Here is a 20,353-nt window from a genome sequence, read left to right as displayed (position 1 = left end):
TATCAGAATATTTTTTTTGTTTTCATTTTGAGAAAGAAAGCCCATAAAGCATGCCTTAATTTTTTGTTTGTTTTTTCTTTTTTGTTATAAATTATCACTAAAATTCTATTTGTTGTTCTTGTTTGCACCGTTTTTTGTATTCGTCCTCCTTAAGATAGGCCTCTTCTCAGTTTTAGTTATAAATTAAAAATAAAAAAACTGAACTCAAAATAATTCAAATATATATATATTGTAGCACACCTGTCTGCGTCTTCTCTTGTCTTGAAATGTTCGTTTTTAGCTGCTCTTTGCTGCTGCTACTGTATTTTATATCTTCTTCTTCTTCATCACTTTCATCCATTAAAAAACTCCTTTTTCTGGTCCCCCTTAATTTTCATGCAGGGGGAGTTATAGTATATCTTCTTCAATCTTGTTTTTCTTCTTTATTTAATGTTGCTGTTGTAGTTGCTGCTGCTGTTGTTGTTGCTGCTGCTGATGTTGTTGTTGCTGCTGTTGTTGTAATGATGCCGCCGACATCATTAAGGCATCATCTCAGTTATAGACACCTTCCTGTTTAATTTCGGCATCGTTCTCCTTTTCAATCATACCCTCATTTGCAGCATTATTCCAGGCACCATTCATACTTTTTGACGATGAGAAACATAATTTCATAATAAAGGGGAATTTGGTGCCTAAGATGATGAAGAAGAAAAAGAAGAGAAAAAAAACTAATAAGTAATGTAATGAAAACAAGTTAAAAAAGTGTAAGTCGGTTTTATTGACAAATATATACCCTCACTCAGCCTACGGTTTTATACACACGATTTATTATTGTATTATATAAAAAGTACATGTTTTTATTAAAGTGTTGGCCACCTGTGTAGAGGTACCAGAAGAGGTTGAACATTTTTGCCATAGCAAAGTGTATTTTCACTCATTAGCCATAAGGCGAAGGATTTATGCTTTAATCAAGAACTTAATTAATAAGAAGTTGGGTTATGTACGATTATATTACTAAATATTTAATTTAGGGATTTCATGTGTTCGGAGACTTGTGGTAGAATTTGGTGGAGAATATTTTACTCTTTGACACCGATCCCCTAAAACCTTGTAATATTAAATAAAGTCACCCAAATTGAACATACACGATGAAATTGATACCAAGGAACTACTATTATTTATATAACCAATATTGCTGTTCATTTTTTAAGGAAAATATTATATATATGAATTTCATTTCCTTGGAGACTTATAGTGAAATTTTATACAGAATATTTTCGTCACTAAAGCCGAACCTCAAAGCCCGAACGTTAATGGTGAAATTGTCCTAAATGAAAAATACTCTCAAAATTAAACAAAAATAAATTATTATTTTTCCATACTAAATTATAAATCATATTTTTAAGCGATTTATATTAAATATACCGATTCGGTAACACATAGTGAAATTTGATGTAGAATATTTTTTCCATTGGGAGAAAAACTCTAGAGAGACAAATTTTGGGTCAAAATAACGATAAATGAGAAATATACAGAATTTTCGCCAAAATAACTATTTTAATTTCTATATTCAATGTTGTTCTTGGGGTTTAATAGAAACCTATTGTATTTACAGTTTTACTTTGTTCGGTGACCATTAGTGAAATTTTCTGTAGAATATCTTCTCCATTGAGACCAAACCTCTAGGTGGAAATAGAGGCAAATAGAAAAAGGACAAAAAATTAAAGAACAATATTTCTTTTCATATATATTCAATTTAAAACTCTTATTTTTTAGATGTTTATTAATCTGCAGATTTCTTGTGTTCGGTGACCTATAGTGAAATTTTGTGTAGAACATTTTTTCCTTTGAGACCAACTTCCTAAAGTCGCAAGTATGTGGTGAAATATAACGAACTGTGAAATGAAACTAAATTAACTTTATAAATATAATATTTTTATATGACCATATTAACCATACCATATTAAACTTAATCAATCCTATTTTGTTTCATTAAATTGCTTAAATTTATCAATTAAATTGCTTAAATTTATCGATAAATGAAGTCATTTAAATGCATCAAAGCTAACGCCTAAACGTATGCTTTAATTTTGTGAATTACTTGTAAAGGCAAGTAAATGATCTCCTTATGCGAAATGAATTGAATAATTATTATCAATACTTTTGAACTTCTGAATAAATCGGATAAAAAACCTTAATTTGGAGAACATATAGGGTGTTGTTTCAAAAAACAATCTAATAATCTATGAAATATTTCAAAAAAAATTGAGTGATATTAAAATAGGTCCAAAGAAACATAGCTTCAATTAATCTAGCATGCATTTTTTTATTGAAAATTAATTAATGACGTTTGAATAGGCACTGGGAGACAATTCAACTCCCTAATGGGTTCTTAACTCCCTAAATGCGCACATTCCATATTCTGTTGGAAATTATTGACATTCTATTACTTAGATTCATTACGACCTAATGTGTGTTCTTAAGACTTGGCTTGAAAGGAAGTGACTCGAATATTAACATTATTAGGGATATGAGTTTTTTATTTCCTTACCTTTGCCTTCAATGGGCAGATGATTACACTTCATAATGGCCAAAACAGCCTGGGCAATATTGGGGAATTCAATTAGACCCGATGAGGATCGTTCGGTCTTTAGGGGGAATAACCTGACAGATGTGGCAGGAACCTCTTTAATATTGAAAATGCCAATCAATTGATCCTCGGTGAGACCAGGTGGTGTATTGAAGAAATGTAAAATCTGCAAAACAACAACAAATACACATTAAATTTCATAATTAATTTAATAAAATGCAATTGCTTTTCATTACCTTGCTCGGTGGTTGTATACGATTTTTGCTAGCCTGGGCTGGCGATAGGAAACGATTATTCTTTGAACCGGTATATTCTTTGAAGCTGGGTGTGTGATCGGCCAACAGGAAGGGATTTATGACTTCGGACAAAAAGTTCTGCTTGGAAAAGGCGATTTGGATTTTGCCCTTTGTGCCAACGGGAATGTTGTTCAGATGTTGGACGCAACGTTCGACAGCCACTGAATCGCCCATTTGCACCATGGCAGTGCCTTCTTTGGTTTTAAGGAATTTAATCTGCAAATGAAAATAAAAGAAGAAAAATGGTTAGAATTTCAGTTCTCATGGATTAATTAGCAGGTGTTTCAATTAAAAAAAAACAAAGTTGTTGCAATTCAACTTCAATGAATAAATTAATGCAAAAAAGTGTACATAGTTCCCTCTCGCCAGCCAGGTGGTTATTATTACGTTTTACAATTTTGTTTTCTATGGGCTATTTTTGTGTAGTTTTTGTTGTTGTAGTCAATGGCCATTGATGTTTGCAAGCAAAACATGATTGCCTTGCAATTTCCCGTTATAACAACAAAAAAGTAGTTGGTTGTTAAAGCTCTCCTCTAACTAAGCAGCAGCAGAAACATGCTACAGACCCCTTCTTCTTCCTCCCAGATCCTTCCCTCAGTTCCATGAAATAATTTATGCATACAGCTCTGTTATGACTGTAGCAACAGCGGCAATTGGTTCATTGAATTATTGCATTATTGCGCTTTTTATATCGTTTGATGAATGTAACTCCTCGCTTAGTGCACTGGCGATGAACAAAATGGTTCGTATAACAAGATTTTTTCACATGTGGACAATGGGGTTGCCAATAATAGAAAATTAATGAATGGAACATTAAAAGATTTCAATAGTAAAAAAGGCAGATTCGGATTTTTTTCTTTTGGGTAAGTCCCGTTCTAAAGTGAGAATAAGTTGAAATTGTGATTCTAAACCATTTATTTATGTTAATCTGTCGTGAGCGAGTTATATGGAAGTTTTTACCATTTTGTTCAGCTTCTGAGTTTTTAAGAGACTTCTAATAAAGTATTAGGGCTAAATATCGGTAGAACCTCTTGGTGGTCATGTTCAGTAGTGTTTTCATTATTTTAGAGACATAGGGCCCAAAAAGAGCCTTGTACGGTACTGCTAGAGGGGTAGTAGATATTGTGATAGGGTTCCTTGCCAGGTTCTTCATAATAATGCTATCAATTCCTATGTTAAAATATATACTCTTCAAAGAGAATAGTGTGACTATTTTCTAAAAGTAATAACGAATCCAAAATATGAAGAAATGGGGCCTAGGTTTGCAGCAAGAACTTCTAGAACTTGGGGAGAGTAATCTGAGGTATCTATTTACCATATTCACTAATAAATTATTACTTTAAGTTAATTTAAATGTAATATTTTTAAGAAAAACAAGATACAGTAAAGAATATTAAGTCAGCGCCTAGAAGTATGCTTTAGTTTTTGTTATAACGTACACAAAGGAAAGTAAATGGCTAGCCATGCTTTGAGGCAAATAAATAATTGATTATATTAATTTTATTGATATTTTTGAGTATTTATATGCCTCAGTGGACTATGGGTTCAATCCTGGCGATCTGAAAGGGAATTTTTCCACATTTTCCCCAACATTTATTAGATAAAATTAAAAATTCGTTAAAAAGATATGCTCTAATTGATTAGACCATTAAATGTTTAGGGTTTGAGTGATTTATGGATTAAATCTAGGCCTTCTGAGAAGACAAGATTTTTAACAAGGATTTGAAGTGGGTCTTTCGAAGAATGAACAAAAAATATATACAAATCAATTAATGCCTGAATGATTAAAATTCAGTTAAGAGGTAAAGAATAATGTTTATAAAATTTGCAAATATATTTTTGATCGCTAACAAATCTCCCGCAAAAATGGCAACACCTGTACCAAACCAGTAACTATATATAGAAAATTAGGATTTTTCTTTCCCATGTTTGCTGCATAGGAGCCTAAAGATATCAATTAACTATTGGTGAGCATGGAATAAAGAGTGGCGATGTATTTTGAGGGGGAGAAAGAAAGGGGGACATGCTTGGTTTTTGTTCGTAAAATTTTCTGCAAAGTGCTACAAAATACTGCAATAACGCCATTCGTCTTAATTTGAGTGGTATTTACAACAAGATTCATTATCGAGTGGCCAACAAACGCACACAATATACACTCACATCAAACAATTGCATCAATGAATGAATGAGCTGGCCAAAAAAACTTTGGCTAACAACACGCAATCATCATCATCACCACCAACCAGGCACCACCATCATCAGTAAAAATATAGGCATCTGAAAACTACAATCACCAAAAATAGAGGCCATTATAGGCAAAATATAAAAGTAGAGGCTATAACACAAGCCATGCTTGCAGCTAAACTTAGACATGAGGCTGGCTGGTTGAATGACTGCCTGGCTTGCAACAAAAATTTTGCTATGCAGCAATAATGCTTATGGCAAAAATTGTTTAAATAATGAAGGAAGGCAGGCAAGAAGGCTGGTTGGTTGGCCAAAACAAGTTGCCCAGCAAAAACGTTCAAATTGAATTTTCTAAGCAATCAGTTATTAAGGTTCAATGAAATTCACACACACACAGCTATGAGGAGGATATATGCTCTCTCCTTCTCTCTCTCTTAACCATATAATCTATGCGCTGTAATAAAAGCTGTTATACGTTAGACATCAAACATGTTGTCGATGATTACCCTCCTGCTGCAAAATGCAGCACGCATTACATAGTTTCATTCAATCATTTATTCATTGCAAGGCGGCAGTATTTCATGCATTTGTTGTTATTCACACTATCATCATCAGCATCATCATTATTGACATGTTCGCCTAGCTGCTGCTTCAGCTGATCATTCACAAGGATTTTCACTTTCACTTCTATGGCAAGGTGTGTACGTGCTCTGTTGCTGCCTCTACACAGGTGATGATGCCATTTGGGCGATCAATGATCTCGCCTCTCTTTTTCATTATATTGTGTGTGTGTGTGTGTTTTTGTTTGTAATACATAATAATAGATTTTTCATAGACAATTTGAGAAAAAATATTTCAGGTGAAAATGTTCGAAAACAAAACGATGTAATTGGGCTATATAAGTTATAAGCGGTTTATTCAACTTTGTTAATAGCGTAGAGATAGAGAGACAAATTAATGGGGGATATAAGAGGAGGTAAAGAAAAATATTTTTTTTTTGTAATACAAAAAACTTTATTATTTTGTAGTATAAAGATTTTTAGTAAAATATTTATAAAGAAGTATTGAAAATATTTGAATAAAAAGTATATTATTGAGGATTTTTTTGAAAGAATATTTTTAAGGGCTTTCCATTTAGAAGACATTGTTTAAGTCTTTAGAATAATAATTTTGAACGTAGATACGTTGAGAATATTTTCAAAGTAGATTAAAATGGGATTTTTTTAAACATTTTACTAAATACTTTTTATTAAATTATTTCTTATTCTTTAAATTTATTATTGCGTTTAATTGTACAATTTCTGAAAATTTCTGAAATTACTTTAATATTCCAAAACTATTCCATATTTTGTGTGCCACATTTTTTTTTTTAAATTTTGTCTTCTTCTTCATTATCATTACATTTCACTCTTCTCTAATGGCAGCATAACATTTATGTCATCAGAACTTCATCTTCTTTAACTTTTTTTATCATGTTATGTTATGCCTCCTTTCACTTGTTTCCCCACTGAGACATTTCACACAAACACTTTATGGGGAAAATGGAATTCTAAAGTAGAGTTCTGGGGCCTGTAAAAATTCTAACCTAAAAATATGTTAGGAATTACTGAAGTTTTCACAGAGAGAAGAAAAAGTTATAATTTTTTTAATTGTTATCCACTCAGCAGACACTCACATACGCACACATAGGAGTAGCAGCCCAACATTTAACATATTCTGAGTTTTTTTCATTACGCAAAATATATGAGTTGCATAAAATGTGACCAAAAGATACGGAAGTGAGCTCAGACAATAGGGTGGAGAGAAAATCAGTTCGAAGTCAAATTTTTGAAAATTACAAAAAATATTTTCCTAGATGTTAATTTAATACAAATTAAAGTTTAGCATAACGGTACCTAAAAAATATTATTCAATCCACCCTAATATTATAACCCATTGAGAGAAATATATGCTAACAACTCCTCATACAGAAAAAAAACAAAAAACAAAACTAGTTCGCACACTTAGTGGTGCTAAATTGTTACATGGCATCAACACACTCCTGGAAAGTTGCGACAATTTTTTAATGCTGTTTATTTGCGATAAAATTTAGAAAAAAAAAAACCTTATGTAGGAAACTGAATACACGAAGTAAAAAGGAAGGAAACATATTTAACATTTAGTAAACACATATCATCCTTTATGAAATATTTAAACTGCTGCTGTGTCATAAAACTGTAACTGCCAACCTCCTAATCTGATAAGAAGCAGAAAAAAAACACAAATAATGCAAAGGTTTGGAAAACATGAACTCCATTGTTCGGAAGCGAAAAACACAATTCAAACCTCTTCGAAACAATGCCGAGCGAGCGCAAATAATAAAAATAAATCATGGTTGGGAAAAATACAAAACAGAGGCGCCATTAAGAAGACATTTTAATGAAGTGAATCGTGTAATTAACATTTTTATTTATTGTTTGGCTTATGTGAGTGTGTTAGTCAGTGAGGATAAGCGTGTATGCGATTTAGTACACATACTAGTGGATTATTATGTGGCAGCAGCATTGTTGTTAATAAATTAAATCGTAACAGAAAATAAACTAAATACAACAGCAACAACAACACCGCACAATAAAAGCTTTTTGTCATCCGCAGCAGCATAGCATTATGCTGCTAAACGTGTCGACCGGCCATTGTCTGTGCCTGGGTTTGGAGGAAAATAAAAAGGAACTCTATTTTTTTATTTTTTTGTATTTATTATTATATGTGTGTTTATACAAAATATATTTCTCTGTTAACAAAATGTTTTACAAACAAAACATTAATTACACCAGACACAAAGACAATGAGGATGCTTTTTTTTGTTTTTCGATGTATGTGTTCATTCCAAAAAACACATTAATATCAACATAATAAGCAGGTCAGATCATCAGGAAGGAAGAAAGGAACCAACAGATCATCAGGAAGGAAGAAAGGAACCAACCACCTAGCCGCCGCCACCAATGTGACTAGGGGAGATTTGAGAAAGCTATTTGTTGAAAAAAAGTAGTGCAACAAACGACTTTTGTCGATGTTGGTTTTTTTCCTTATTATCCCCGGCTGTCAACGCAACAAAACAAAAGGAATATTAACGACATTTTGTTTTTCATTTTATTCGGAATTTTCAGTTTTATCAGCAAACTGCAGATAAGTGTTATGACCAGGACACAAAATGACCACAACACTATAGGGTTGTAGTTAAAAAAGGATACAAAATGTAATGGGGGTTGGGTTATTATCTACAATTTTTATGGGAAAACCACTAAAATTTGATAAAAGGAAAGAACAAAAAAAAAAATATTTTACAACCGTGTCATTATAGACAGTCACGGGACTGCTGGCCATGGAAACAACGTTCAATGGTTCGTCGACTGTCCACGAACGAATTTTTTATAGTCCTTAATGATCATCCATAAACAAATTTAAAAATGATTTTGCAGATCCTTCCAAAATGGAGAATGGATTTTATATTAAAAAATATAGGGGCCCCACATAAAATATTTTTAAGAACCTTCCAGAAGCATAGCTTTTTAAAAGAATAATTTTTAGGGACATTTTATAAGATGGACATTCTATTTATATATACATATATATATATATATTTTTATTAAATTTCTTCATAATCTGAAAATTTATTATTGCGATGGGCCCTACATAAAATATTTTTAAGGTCCTTCCATATGCTTGGAGTTTTTAAAAATATTTTGAAAGCCCTCCATAAGGGGGAAGTTCTAAAAATACTGTTTAGAACCATTGGGTTAAAAAAATAGGTGCTATTTATAAGCCTTGATTTGATTTGGAGCCTTTATTTAGCCTTTAAATATTTTAAGGCTATTCCATAACCGAGAATTTTTGAAAAATTTCTTGCAACTCTCAAAATTTTTTTCTTTAATTTCTTCAAAATTTGATTTTCTAGTTCCCTACATTTATTTTCTTCATTCATTTTCATTTAAAATTCTGATTATCAACATCTTTTCATTCCATTAGCTACCGCTCATCCCAAGATTTTACTAACATTATTGGCAGTTCCATTGAAAATTTGATGACCCATGACATTATATCTGAATTGAGAAGAAACAAAAACAATTTTAACAATCAGCTAAATGATGGATAAATTGATGATCAATGAAAAAAGGACAATTGGAAAAAAACGACATTTTCCAAATGTCATTCACATTTTTTAACGATTTCTTTAAATATGTTTTCTTTTGGCAAATGACAACTAGAACAGTTACATTTTTTTCTATTACAAAAAAAGCTAATTATCCTTAAAGAAGGTTATTATCGCTTGTCCGCTTGTCACAGCCATTTTATGTAAGGGTGAGGAGGAGGGTGGGTGTGCGTGCCAGAGGATAAAACAAATTAAGCAAACAAAAGTAATGAAAGCTAAAATGGCGCCCAACCAAACAAAAAAATAATGATATCTTCTAATATCTTCCATCTAATAAACATCTTCTTTTAACAATTATCTCTGTGGCAATGTGAAGATGGGCGCCTTCTTAATAACATCTTCCAAATCAATGACCCAGGAAATGCAAAGAACAAGAAGAAGAAAACGCAAATAATCATGCGAATTGTGGAAAATGCCTTGAAGCTGCTTTCACCACCTCATCCCCATAGTTCTCCTATCCGAGGGTACTGAATCCAACACGAGATTATTGGATTTTAATGAATTGTTGTATTTGTTTGTTTAATGATGTTTTGTATATATTTGTTTTGTATTCATGCTTGACTTATATTTGTCTTATTTTTCTTCTTCCTCTTCTTGTTCTTCATTTTGCTACATTTAATGAAAATACGAAATTAATTCAATTAAGTAATATACACGCACAAGACAACTAATGAGAAGTTTTTATTTCATTAATTTCCAGTTTTTCTAATTGTTTTTGTTGTTGTGAGGAAATGGAGGTTTTTTTTGTTGGACTTTAAGATCATAGAAAGTTTGCTAATTATTTTTTGGTCAAGGGGAATATAATTTTGTGACCTTTTTTGATTATTTTCCGAAGAATAGCAAATTGACGGGTAATAAATTGTTAACAGAATTTTTTTGGATTTTCCATGTTTATTATTAATCAAACTTTGATATCTACTAGTTGGAAAAAATAGAAGCTTGCTAGTAATAATTAATGCAATATAACAATTTAATTTGTTCAAACATCTTAAAAATATCAATAATATTAATAGAATTACATTAATTTAATATTATATAGTTACCAAAGCAAATTCCCTATAAATATATCCTCTCCTTACAGCTAACAATGGTACTACTCTTTTTAATACACTAAATTAACATTTTATTACTCATTTCCAAACTAAATTCCTTCTAAAATCTCTCTCTTTGTTGATAAAAAATGTCAGGTCTCTTTTGATCTCTTCTTGTTACCAAACCATAGAGAATTCCCTCTAAAGCACTTATGCACAAAATAGTACGATCTCACACACTTATTATCAATTTAGTTCTGTTTAACCCTGCTCTAAAGCCCCTCTCTCTCTCTTTGATAAAAAAAATGATACGTCTCGTTTGATCCCTTCTTGTTACCAAACAAAAGAGAAGCCTATCTAAAATCAATGCAATATACATATTGCATTAATTTGTTGTTTTATTATTCAAAAATATAACATTTTTTTTATAAATAATAATTACAACAACATAGCCAACTATAAAAAAAATCTATAAAAAAACAATAAAAATACATTAGAAGACGTTATTTACACATTTTCCCCAATCATTTCCAAGGTTAAGTCCCTCTTAGTATCACCCTCTCTCTCTTTCTCTCTCTTTGTTATTAACACATGTTACGGTTCTTTTGATCTCTTTCATGTTTTGCAAACAGAAGAGAGCGCGGCTAAAGGTTAAGGAAACAAACTCTATTTTATTTGTTCAAAGCTCATTAATGTTGTTTTTATTTAAATAATTATAAAAACAAAATGTTAAAGTATTAAAAAATACCTTTCTATTAAAGAACACATTAAAACAAATAGTTTCTGTTCAGGGTTTTTGTCTTTCTAAAACAATTCAAATGTTTTGACCTCACTCTGCACTCTCATCGTTCGTTCGTGCTCTTTGTCTCTTTGCAATGTGAAATACCTTTGCTTTGCTTTGAGGAGATTATTGTTATTGCTGTTATTATTGCAAAGACGAGTGAGTGGTGGTGTGTGTTCGTGTTTGGTTGGTTGGCTGTTGTATTACAAGTGTTGTTGGTTTTCATGTAGTTGTTGTTGTTGATTGTTTTTTCGTATTGTTGTTGTCAATTGTACCTTTGAGATTTTCGTTTATTGTTTTGACATGTCGACTCTTGTTGTTTGTTGGTTGGTTGGCTGGCTGGCTGGCCATTATTGTCAGTGATATTGCAACGAATGGTTGTTGTGTGTTGTTATTTTTTTGGATATCTTTTGTGAGTGTGTGCGAGTCGCTCGCTCTTCCTCTCTGAGTTTTGTTATAATTTTAGCAATTTAACGTTTGTTGTTATTTAAAAGTGTGTAAATAAATCTACACAACAACAACAACAGCAAAACAATATAAAAGATATTACATTTGTGCCGCTATTTCTTATGTTTCTTTTGCAACAATGATAATAATGATAGCAACAACAAACAAATAACGACAAAATGTAAATTGCTGTCAAGTGTTACGACACTGAAAAGGAAACTAAATTGAAAAATAGAAAACAAAACAATGAGAAAATAATAATAGGGGACAAATGGTATTTTTTTGAACTCACAACTCATAGAGAGGGAAATACACACTCGTGTGTACATTGCATAAAGAAGCTGGGGCTGAGACTGACTATGATAATATTTCAAAATACACAAGAGCCTAAATAAAAATGAGGAAAAAAATAATAAAGTTTTTTTATTTTCTAAACAAATGAATGACAAGGCTCATAAAATATCATTTTTTAAAGAGATGATTATCTTTAGTATTTTTTTGATAGCATATCATGGGAATTTGTAAATGTTTGAAAGGAAGATAAAAATGCCATAATTTGAGGGTGACATAAAACAGTTTTGAAATTGTAATAACTGAGAAGAGATAAACATTTTTAAATGTTTTATAATATGGACTCGAAACTTCCTTATGTAAAAAGAAATTGTTTTAGAAATTCTCTAATAATATTTTTAGGGACCTTTTAAACCTTGGTTTTTTTCAGCATATTTCCTAAGGACCTTTTATAAATGGTGGATTAAAAAAATATTTTTTCAAGGACCTTCTATAAACATGAATTTAAATAAAAAATTAAATTACTTCAGAATTTTTAATGAATATTTTTTTTCTAAGCGTATCAAAAAGAATATTTCGATTTTTGATAGTTTTTTGGTAGATGAATAATAATTTAAATATATTGTAATTTAAGTTAATCAATCTAAAATTTCTCAAATCTATTGCATTTGAGGTTAGGACTATAATATTAATGTATCTCAATTAGATATTCCAAGATATGCCTATAATTTTGATTTGTTCTTCAAGCTATCGGTGGCGTATGAGTGTTGACAACAGTCATACGCTCCCATATTCTAAGGAAATTGCTAATTAAATAGTTTACTTCTATATGTGTGAAATACTTTACTGTCAGAATTCAGGATTGAAAAAAAATATATATTTTACAATGCTATCTAGAAATCATGTTTTAAGATATTGTACGAAATATTTTTTAATTATCAGAAAGAAAAATCTTGAGCAGAGACAGGTGAGGATCTTGTGTTACATTATTTGTAAACATTTTTTTTTATATATTTATATCATTGACAAATTTTTAATTCTACTAATTATTAATGTTTTTGTGGCACGTATTTTTATATTTCCATACAAGTTGTGGGGAATTGGTAACATTATTGTGATATTTATTTTATTTCTTATTTTCAGCCCTGGCTTTAGTAGGAAGTTATTATTTGTCACAGAACAAAACTAATAAATCATAATTTTTGTGGCATGATCCTTGCATGTCAAATTTTTGTCTTTTTCTCGTTATGAAAATTTGTTTTTCGTAACAATTTGTTGGAAGTTAATAATTTGGATAATTTGTATATAAGCCCCAAGACAAATGATGATTGGAGTCAACAAACCACAACAAAGCATAGGCCTAACCATGTGACCTTCTTCAAATCGTAACCTTTTTATGTTAACACATTTGTGGGTTAACTTCTTACTGCGAATATACATACATATATAATAATACTAATAACTTATCTACATTTACATAATAATGTGGTTATAAGTTATCTCTAGAATGGCTTTCATTGGTGGTTTCATTTGTTTTTTTGCCATAAATTTCCGATTCCCTCCCCTGCAACTTTCTTTACTAAATTGCCTCTTTGCAAGTGCTCTATTTTATGTTAAGCTCCCCTAAATAACTTTGAATTTATTTTTCAAGGCAAAAAGGCTTAACCAATGTTATGTTTATGTGTATTACTGGCTGAATGATTTGTTGACATACTAACAAGTAAGAGAGAGACGCACGCACTCACGACCACTCGATCTCTCTCATGGTAATATGTTACTTAATTTATTACACATTCATATATACAATACTAATATCAATGGTAACTGTTATGTACTATATAGAAGTATTAGATTTTATGTGCATGAGAGTGTGTGTGTGGTTTTCTCTTTAAATTACTTTGTTGTTGTTGCATTTTTTGCTTACTTATATTAAACTATTAGAGCCATAATTTTTGTTGGCATTTTCCCAAAAGGATATTCTAGTAGTAGAATTTATTTACATTTTTGGATTTAAGTGAGCAGAAGCAGCAGCAGAGGGCTTGGCTTTTTGTTTAAATAAATTGGGGTTTTGCTGTAACATTAGTTACTTATATATAAATAGGTATTAGATATATGCATATGTGTACAGTTTTGTAATCTAAAAAAAATCTCCAAAAGGAAGTAATAATTTTTGTATTTTGAGCAATAAAAATAATAATAAAAATATAAAATAATAATAATAAAAAACAAAATAAAAAATAATTAAAGCGTATGAGTGTGCTCAATACTTATACGTCACAGTATTCGAACTTTTTTAATTACTTTAAGAGAACACCACCGGTGGCGTATGATTTCGATATGTACTCATACGTCAGAATATCCTATATATTTTTATAATAAACTCATCATAAATGACTCAATTTTGTAGGGAGTTATAATGAAGATTACATTTGTCATAGAACAAAATTAATAAATCATAATTTTGTGGCATGATCCTTGCATGTGGAACTTTTGTTTTTCTCGTTATAAAAATTGTTTTTGTCATAACAATTTGTTGGAAGTTAATAATTTGGATTATTTATATCTATCCAGACCGTGTGATTTCGGTCTGTACTCATAGGCCAGAATATCCTATATATTTTTGTAATAAACTTATGATAAATAACTCAAGATCGCCAAAGGGTGTAGAAATTGGCTTTAAATTTCTAAAAAATTTGATACAGAAAAAATCTAAAATAAACCTCAACGGCGTATAAGTGTTGACACAAATCATACGCAACAAGGGCAAACAGAAATTCATAAATTTGAATAGATTTAAGATTTATAAAAAAAAACATTTCTATTTGAATTGTGGCAGTAATCAGACCATCCATCGAATTTTTAAACACAATTTTGAAATTATATTTAGAAAAAATTATTCTTAGGAGCTGAGGTCCTTCTTTTTTGCTTCCTTTGAAGTTGGCGAATGAAGTCGAAATATTTAAATCCACGAAGTATGATTGATGGCAATAATCATACGTCACAATATTCAAAAAATATAAATCTTTATTTGTGATTCTTACAAATTACAAAAAGGAACATGTGCATGATAAAAATTTGAGACGTATACGTTATGTTAATAATCATACGCCATAATAGCATTGTGGAAGAGCTCTCAAATAATTCTAGACGTATGAGTTGTGGCAATAATCATACGCTATATGGCCTATGCTAGTAAACATTTAAAATCTAGAATTTTTTCACATTTTTAAGTTCAAAATGTATTAAATTGATAATTAATAATAATCCAGTTTAAAGTTTAATAAGAAATTCGAAACCTATTTAAATTGGTTTCATTGTAAAAATTTTAAAATTTAATTTGTAAAAATTTAAAATTATGTAGGCAATTGTTCTAAAAAATTTTGTAAGCCCTTTAAATGATACCATTAAACTAAATTCGAAACTATTTAATGATATGGTAAGTAGGGCAGTTGATTTTTCTAACAGCTATATATCTATTGGACCTAAATGTATGACTTCATAAAAGTCCAATCGGTTAGCTGTATGTTATATATAAATATATTGAGTTAATTTTTTTTTCAATTAACTAAACTGGTCTACTAAAAAAAATACTGAATTCGCCATAAAATTGTAAATGTAAATGTCTTAAATAATAAATTTAAAATATTTGTTTGTATCGTATAAGTTATGACAGCAGTCATACGCAACCTGGTTCTCATAGAGATAATGATGAATATCAAATTTACAATTTAATATTTAATTTTTTTCAAGAAGAATATATCGATTTTTTTTGTAAAATATTCTTCTTATAAATGTTCAAGAAGAATATATCGATTTTTTTTTGTCAAATATGATTGAAAAATATTTGAAATCGAAATAGAGAAAATTGCAAAGATTTGGAGGTTGAAGTAAAAACTGTCTATGTGAAATCTTACAGAATTTCTAATATAAACATATGTACCTCGCAGAATTGAATGATAAAATATAAAGATATTTTTTAAGTAAACATTCTGGCATTCTTTGCTAGATCTTATATATAATAATGTTTATTTGCTTTCTATAAATGTATAACTTCAAGTTACAAGAAGACTGAGGTGATTTTTTACCAACCAACATATTTATGGATTTTCTATGAAAGTACATATTGACCCTTCTCTAAAACGATCCATATAACGTTTGATTTTTTATACACATTTAAGTTTTATTTAATTAAATTGTTATTTTTTGCATTGCGTATAAGTTATGACAACAATCATACGCAACAACTAATTGAGGTTAAGCATACGCTCCCTCTTTTAATTCATTTAATTGTTATTTTTTAAGAATGTCCATATAACGATTCATTTTAAAAAGATCCATAAAATGATTCACTTTTTATACACATTCAAGTTTTAATTCATTAAATTGTTTGTTTTTTCTTTGCGTATAAGTTATGACAACAATCATACGCAGCAATACCAAATACCAAACAATTGAGGTTAATCACACGCTCCCTATTCTTTAAAAACATTTTTATTTTTAGTTCATTTTTAAAATTTGCTGGTGATTTTTTCTATTTTTTCTCAACTCTCTAATAAATTGTTTTGCCATTTATTATAATATTTACAACTTTTTTTATTACAAAAACCCCTTAAATATTTTTTTTCCTATTCTACCTACATCTCAATTACAGGTATTCTTTGAGTTATTTATTTCCACTTTTTATTAACATACTATTCTTGTTTATACAAAATAAATAAAGAAAAAAACTTACCCTGGCAACATTTCCATACAAGCACACCAAATTGAAGAGTTTATCTGTGTTCGATGTATCCTGATCCAGGCCATAAACCATCATGACAGCACCCTATATAAAATAGATGAATAATGACGTGGGGGTTAAAGGTAAGCAAAAATAACAATTTATTATTATTTAAGAAATAAAAAACTGAAACTATAAATAAATTAATTTAAAAAATGTTGTTTTTGTGTTAGTTAGAGAAAAAATAAATGAACAAAAGTTGTTGTTTGCTAATAAATAGCTGCTTTTTTAATGTCAGTGTGTGGGGGTAGCGTATGAGTTATGACGGTAGGTATACGCCACCATAGACGAAATTGGAAACTTTCTGGTCGGGTTTTAAATGGAAAGGCAAAATATGACCAGAATTTAGGAAATTTGGCTATTGAAAAGCTCAGAATATAGAATATCGAGATTTAACTGGAGACATATTTTGGTTGCGAATGGATATTTACGACCATCAATACGAAATCTTGGATAATTTTCTATTAATATGAATCCAAAGATAGTTTTCTGACCAAAATTTTATATTTTCTTGTAGTGAAACTAGAGAATTTTATGTACAACTACTGGAAGTGTTTAGAAGATATTCTACTGGATTCGTTAAAAATATTTTTTTCGAGTCCATCCCAAGGCGAGGATTTATTAAAAATATTTTTTTTTCGTGATCTATCAAAGGCGTAGATTCATTACAAATAATTTTTCGAGTCCATCGCAGGCTTAGGTTTATTAAAAAAATTTTTTGAGTCCATCGCAGGCGAAGGTTTATTAAAATAATGTTTCGAGTTCATCGCAAGGCGTGAATTTTTTAAAATATTTTTTCGAGGTCTATTTAAAGAATATTGAAAGATTTCAGTACTCAATTTTTATTTTAGGACCAAGGAAAAAAGTCTCCCTTCAATGAAACTTCTATACGAAGTCCCACAGCTATTCTATGAATTGTATGTAGTGGACCTTCTATGAAGGAAGAGGTAGAGGTACTTTGAGGGAAGCGTAGATAATTTGTAAACCAAATACTCTGGTGTTCTTCAGCGGAATACTATGAAATCACAATAATACCTGTTTTCTCTTCAATGAAATTCTATGGATATGATTGTCGAGGCAAAGACTGGGTAGTCGATCCAAAGGTCAATATTTTTTTTATTGAATACCTATTTTCTTAGAAACTGAAACTGTAATTTCCATAAAGGCTATCGGACGTATGCTTGTTATTTTGTAGACACCACTCATACGCCTTAGTGAAAGTGAATTAAAAATACACATACGCTCCCCTTATGCAAAAATTATATTTTTTTTAATTTGTAAAAAAAAATATTCAAAATGTTAATTTTATTATTTATTTTTGGTTTGAATTTTGTGTTTACTCACCTGTGCCTGTCCCTGGGCGGTAAATGCAGCTACTGCTGTATTGCGGCCGGGTATTGCTGCTGTTTCTTTCATCAATGCTGTGGGATGGACACTGGCACCTTTCCAATTTTCCGGTGTGGTGGGATGGAATTCTGGTCCGGCAAATGGTGGGAATGCAGCGCCCGGTCCCAGCAATGGTTGTTCTTTAAATGGACAAAAATTTGATGGAGTCGATATTAGGCTAACTGTTTTATGTTTTTCGCAAGATTTTGTTTTGTCAGCATGCAGGATTACAGATGATATGCCAGTCGAGGAAAGAGTGTAGCACAGCAAAGAAAGGTGCATTTTGTTGGTGATGGTGGTTCATGGCATTTTTTATTTTTGTTGATTGGTGGTTTACAAAATTACAACAACAATAGTTAACATGCATACAACACAGGATTAAGGAATAGAATCATGCACAGTAATTAGAAAATAAAAAAATAAAAAATGAAAACAAAACAAAAAATTAGTATTAGAAAAAAAACAAAAACTTAATTTTAGGTTTGAAAAATATATATAAATTTTGGGGTGACTATGGTTAAATATTTAGGGAAAACTACTTAACAATAAAATTAAGAAAAGAAGAACAACAATTTTTCGAAAACACTTGAGTTTACGTTAAGCAAAAATGATAGCAAGGACGTGACAGAAATATCTCTGCACAAAACATGCAGTTCCATGGCCACTTGCTATTGTTATTTTCCCTCGTTTTGGAAACTTTCTTATATTTTTGGTTTAGTTTTGTGTTTTTTTGGTCATAAATATTTTCTTAGCATACTAAATTATTCATGTGTATAAAATAAAATTTTTTTGTTAGGGTATTGTCAACAAAGTGTGAATGAGAAACAAATTTTTGTTGGTTCTGCTAGGCTGCAAAGTTTTTTATTGGATTATTTTTCTTTACAAGGTTTTGGTGTTTTAATATTTAAAACACCATAAAGAAGGGGAAAACTTTTTTGGAGTAGCTGTTTATGTTGAAAATTTTAAAATTCTCAAAACAATAACAAAAAAACGTAGGAACAACTAAAAATATTGTTACCCTGTGTCTTGTGGCGTATGAGTGTGGTTATGCATCATACGCCACCCGGTTGCTCAAATATAACTCAGCTTCTAGATGTCGTAGGAAGGTTGTGTTTTTTCCCAAATCCATCCAAATGACTTCATGGACTTATTAAAAAATTCGAGGCCTAACAAACTTTTCTGATAGGAAAGGTATTTTGAGAAATAGATATATTTATTAAGAGCACCTCGGACGTCACAACAAGTCCTTAAGACATCAGTATTTAAAATAGCTTTCTAGTAATATGAAAAAATTGATAAATCTATATTGTACTCCTTGAATGAAGAATGATAACAAGAAAACAACAACAACATCATTTTAGAATAAAGAAGGTGGCGTACGAGTGTGGATACGCAACATACACAACCTAGATATTTGTACTTTGCTACAAAATTACCCATTTATGAAGAAAGTAGAAGTGTGTTAAAGGACATGTAATCTAGACCTCAGAAATCTCGGGAAAATTTCCAAAAAATCTATCTATCCCGGATAATGATTTTGGAAATCTATTATTACAATAATTTGTGAGTATTAAAAGAAATATTCTGTTGAGAAAATGCGACAAAGTTGCAGGGCTTTCAATTAAAAAAATCAATTTACAACAGACTGGTTGGCGTATGAGTGTGGACATTTATTATACGTCACCTAGAAATAATAGAATACATCAGGTTGTAATCATGACTTTGGTGGCGTATGAGTAAGGATATACATCATACGCAACCTATATACAATATTATGGAGGACCTAAGAAAAAAAGGAATTTGACACTTTGGAAAATCAGAGGACATCTAGGCTTCTCTGTGATGAAATAAATAAGGCTAAGAAATATCAACTGTAAATACTGTACCGGTAGACCTTCGAGTAGCTCCAAAAGGCAATATTAATTTTGAAATGTGTCACAATAAATTAAAATTAATTTTGTTTAGAAAATTTCAAGTCAAATGTAAAATTTAAAGGACTTTCAATCAGAAACAAATAAGATTACAATAGACAGGTTGGCGTATGAGTAAGGACATGCATCATACGCCACCTAGATATAAATTGAATAACTCTGATTCTAATGACCTAGAAATATAATTTTTGGTGACATGAAATTGGAGATCCTTGGCTTTTATAATATATATATATATATATATAGACAAGACATATAAAGGTGGCGTATGAGTGTGAATGTACAACATACGCCACCTATATTCTCAAATGTAATTTAGACCCCATAAGTCTCTTGAAAAATCCATCAAGCTTTTGGGAATTAAGAACATGCCTTTTCATGTTGTTAACCATTCATATCTCAGACAGATCACTTCCTCCATCATTTATTCACCTCTAAATACCTTGTCCTTACAAATCATAATTTATC

The 20,353-nt window shown here is 30.4% G+C and overlaps 1 protein-coding gene across 1 annotated transcript; it reads right to left on the bottom strand.

Annotated features, from left to right (window-relative positions):
• Positions 1-439: 439 nt before the first annotated feature.
• On the bottom strand, positions 440-18,134 carry LOC133335734 (heterogeneous nuclear ribonucleoprotein L). The gene is made up of 5 exons (XM_061544036.1): positions 17,913-18,134; positions 16,521-16,613; positions 2,806-3,081; positions 2,531-2,735; positions 440-671 (listed from the first exon to the last, which is right to left on the bottom strand). Exons 1-5 carry the CDS (start codon positions 17,982-17,984, stop codon positions 532-534), a joined length of 786 nt encoding a protein of 261 aa, XP_061400020.1. The 5' UTR covers positions 17,985-18,134; the 3' UTR covers positions 440-531.
• Between the last annotated feature and the right edge of the window lie 2,219 nt (positions 18,135-20,353).

Source organism: Musca vetustissima, unplaced genomic scaffold, assembly GCF_032173495.1.
Source record: "Musca vetustissima isolate MV318-11 ecotype Yass unplaced genomic scaffold, APGP_CSIRO_Mvet_v1 utg7804, whole genome shotgun sequence".
NCBI classification, from domain to species: domain Eukaryota; kingdom Metazoa; phylum Arthropoda; class Insecta; order Diptera; family Muscidae; genus Musca; species Musca vetustissima.
The sequence above is the reverse complement of the archived record's forward strand: the minus strand, read 5'-3'. Positions and strand labels throughout refer to the sequence as shown.

Excerpts from the sequence above, each read along its gene's own strand:
- LOC133335734 (XM_061544036.1), bottom strand. The coding sequence starts at position 17,984 with ATGAAAGAAACAGCAGCAATACCCGGCCGCAATACAGCAGTAGCTGCA. Across the intron at positions 16,614-17,912 it reads CCGCCCAGGGACAGGCACAG|GGTGCTGTCATGATGGTTTA; the intron begins GTGAGTAAACAC and ends TATTTTATATAG. Across the intron at positions 2,736-2,805 it reads GTATACAACCACCGAGCAAG|ATTTTACATTTCTTCAATAC; the intron begins GTAATGAAAAGC and ends GTTGTTTTGCAG.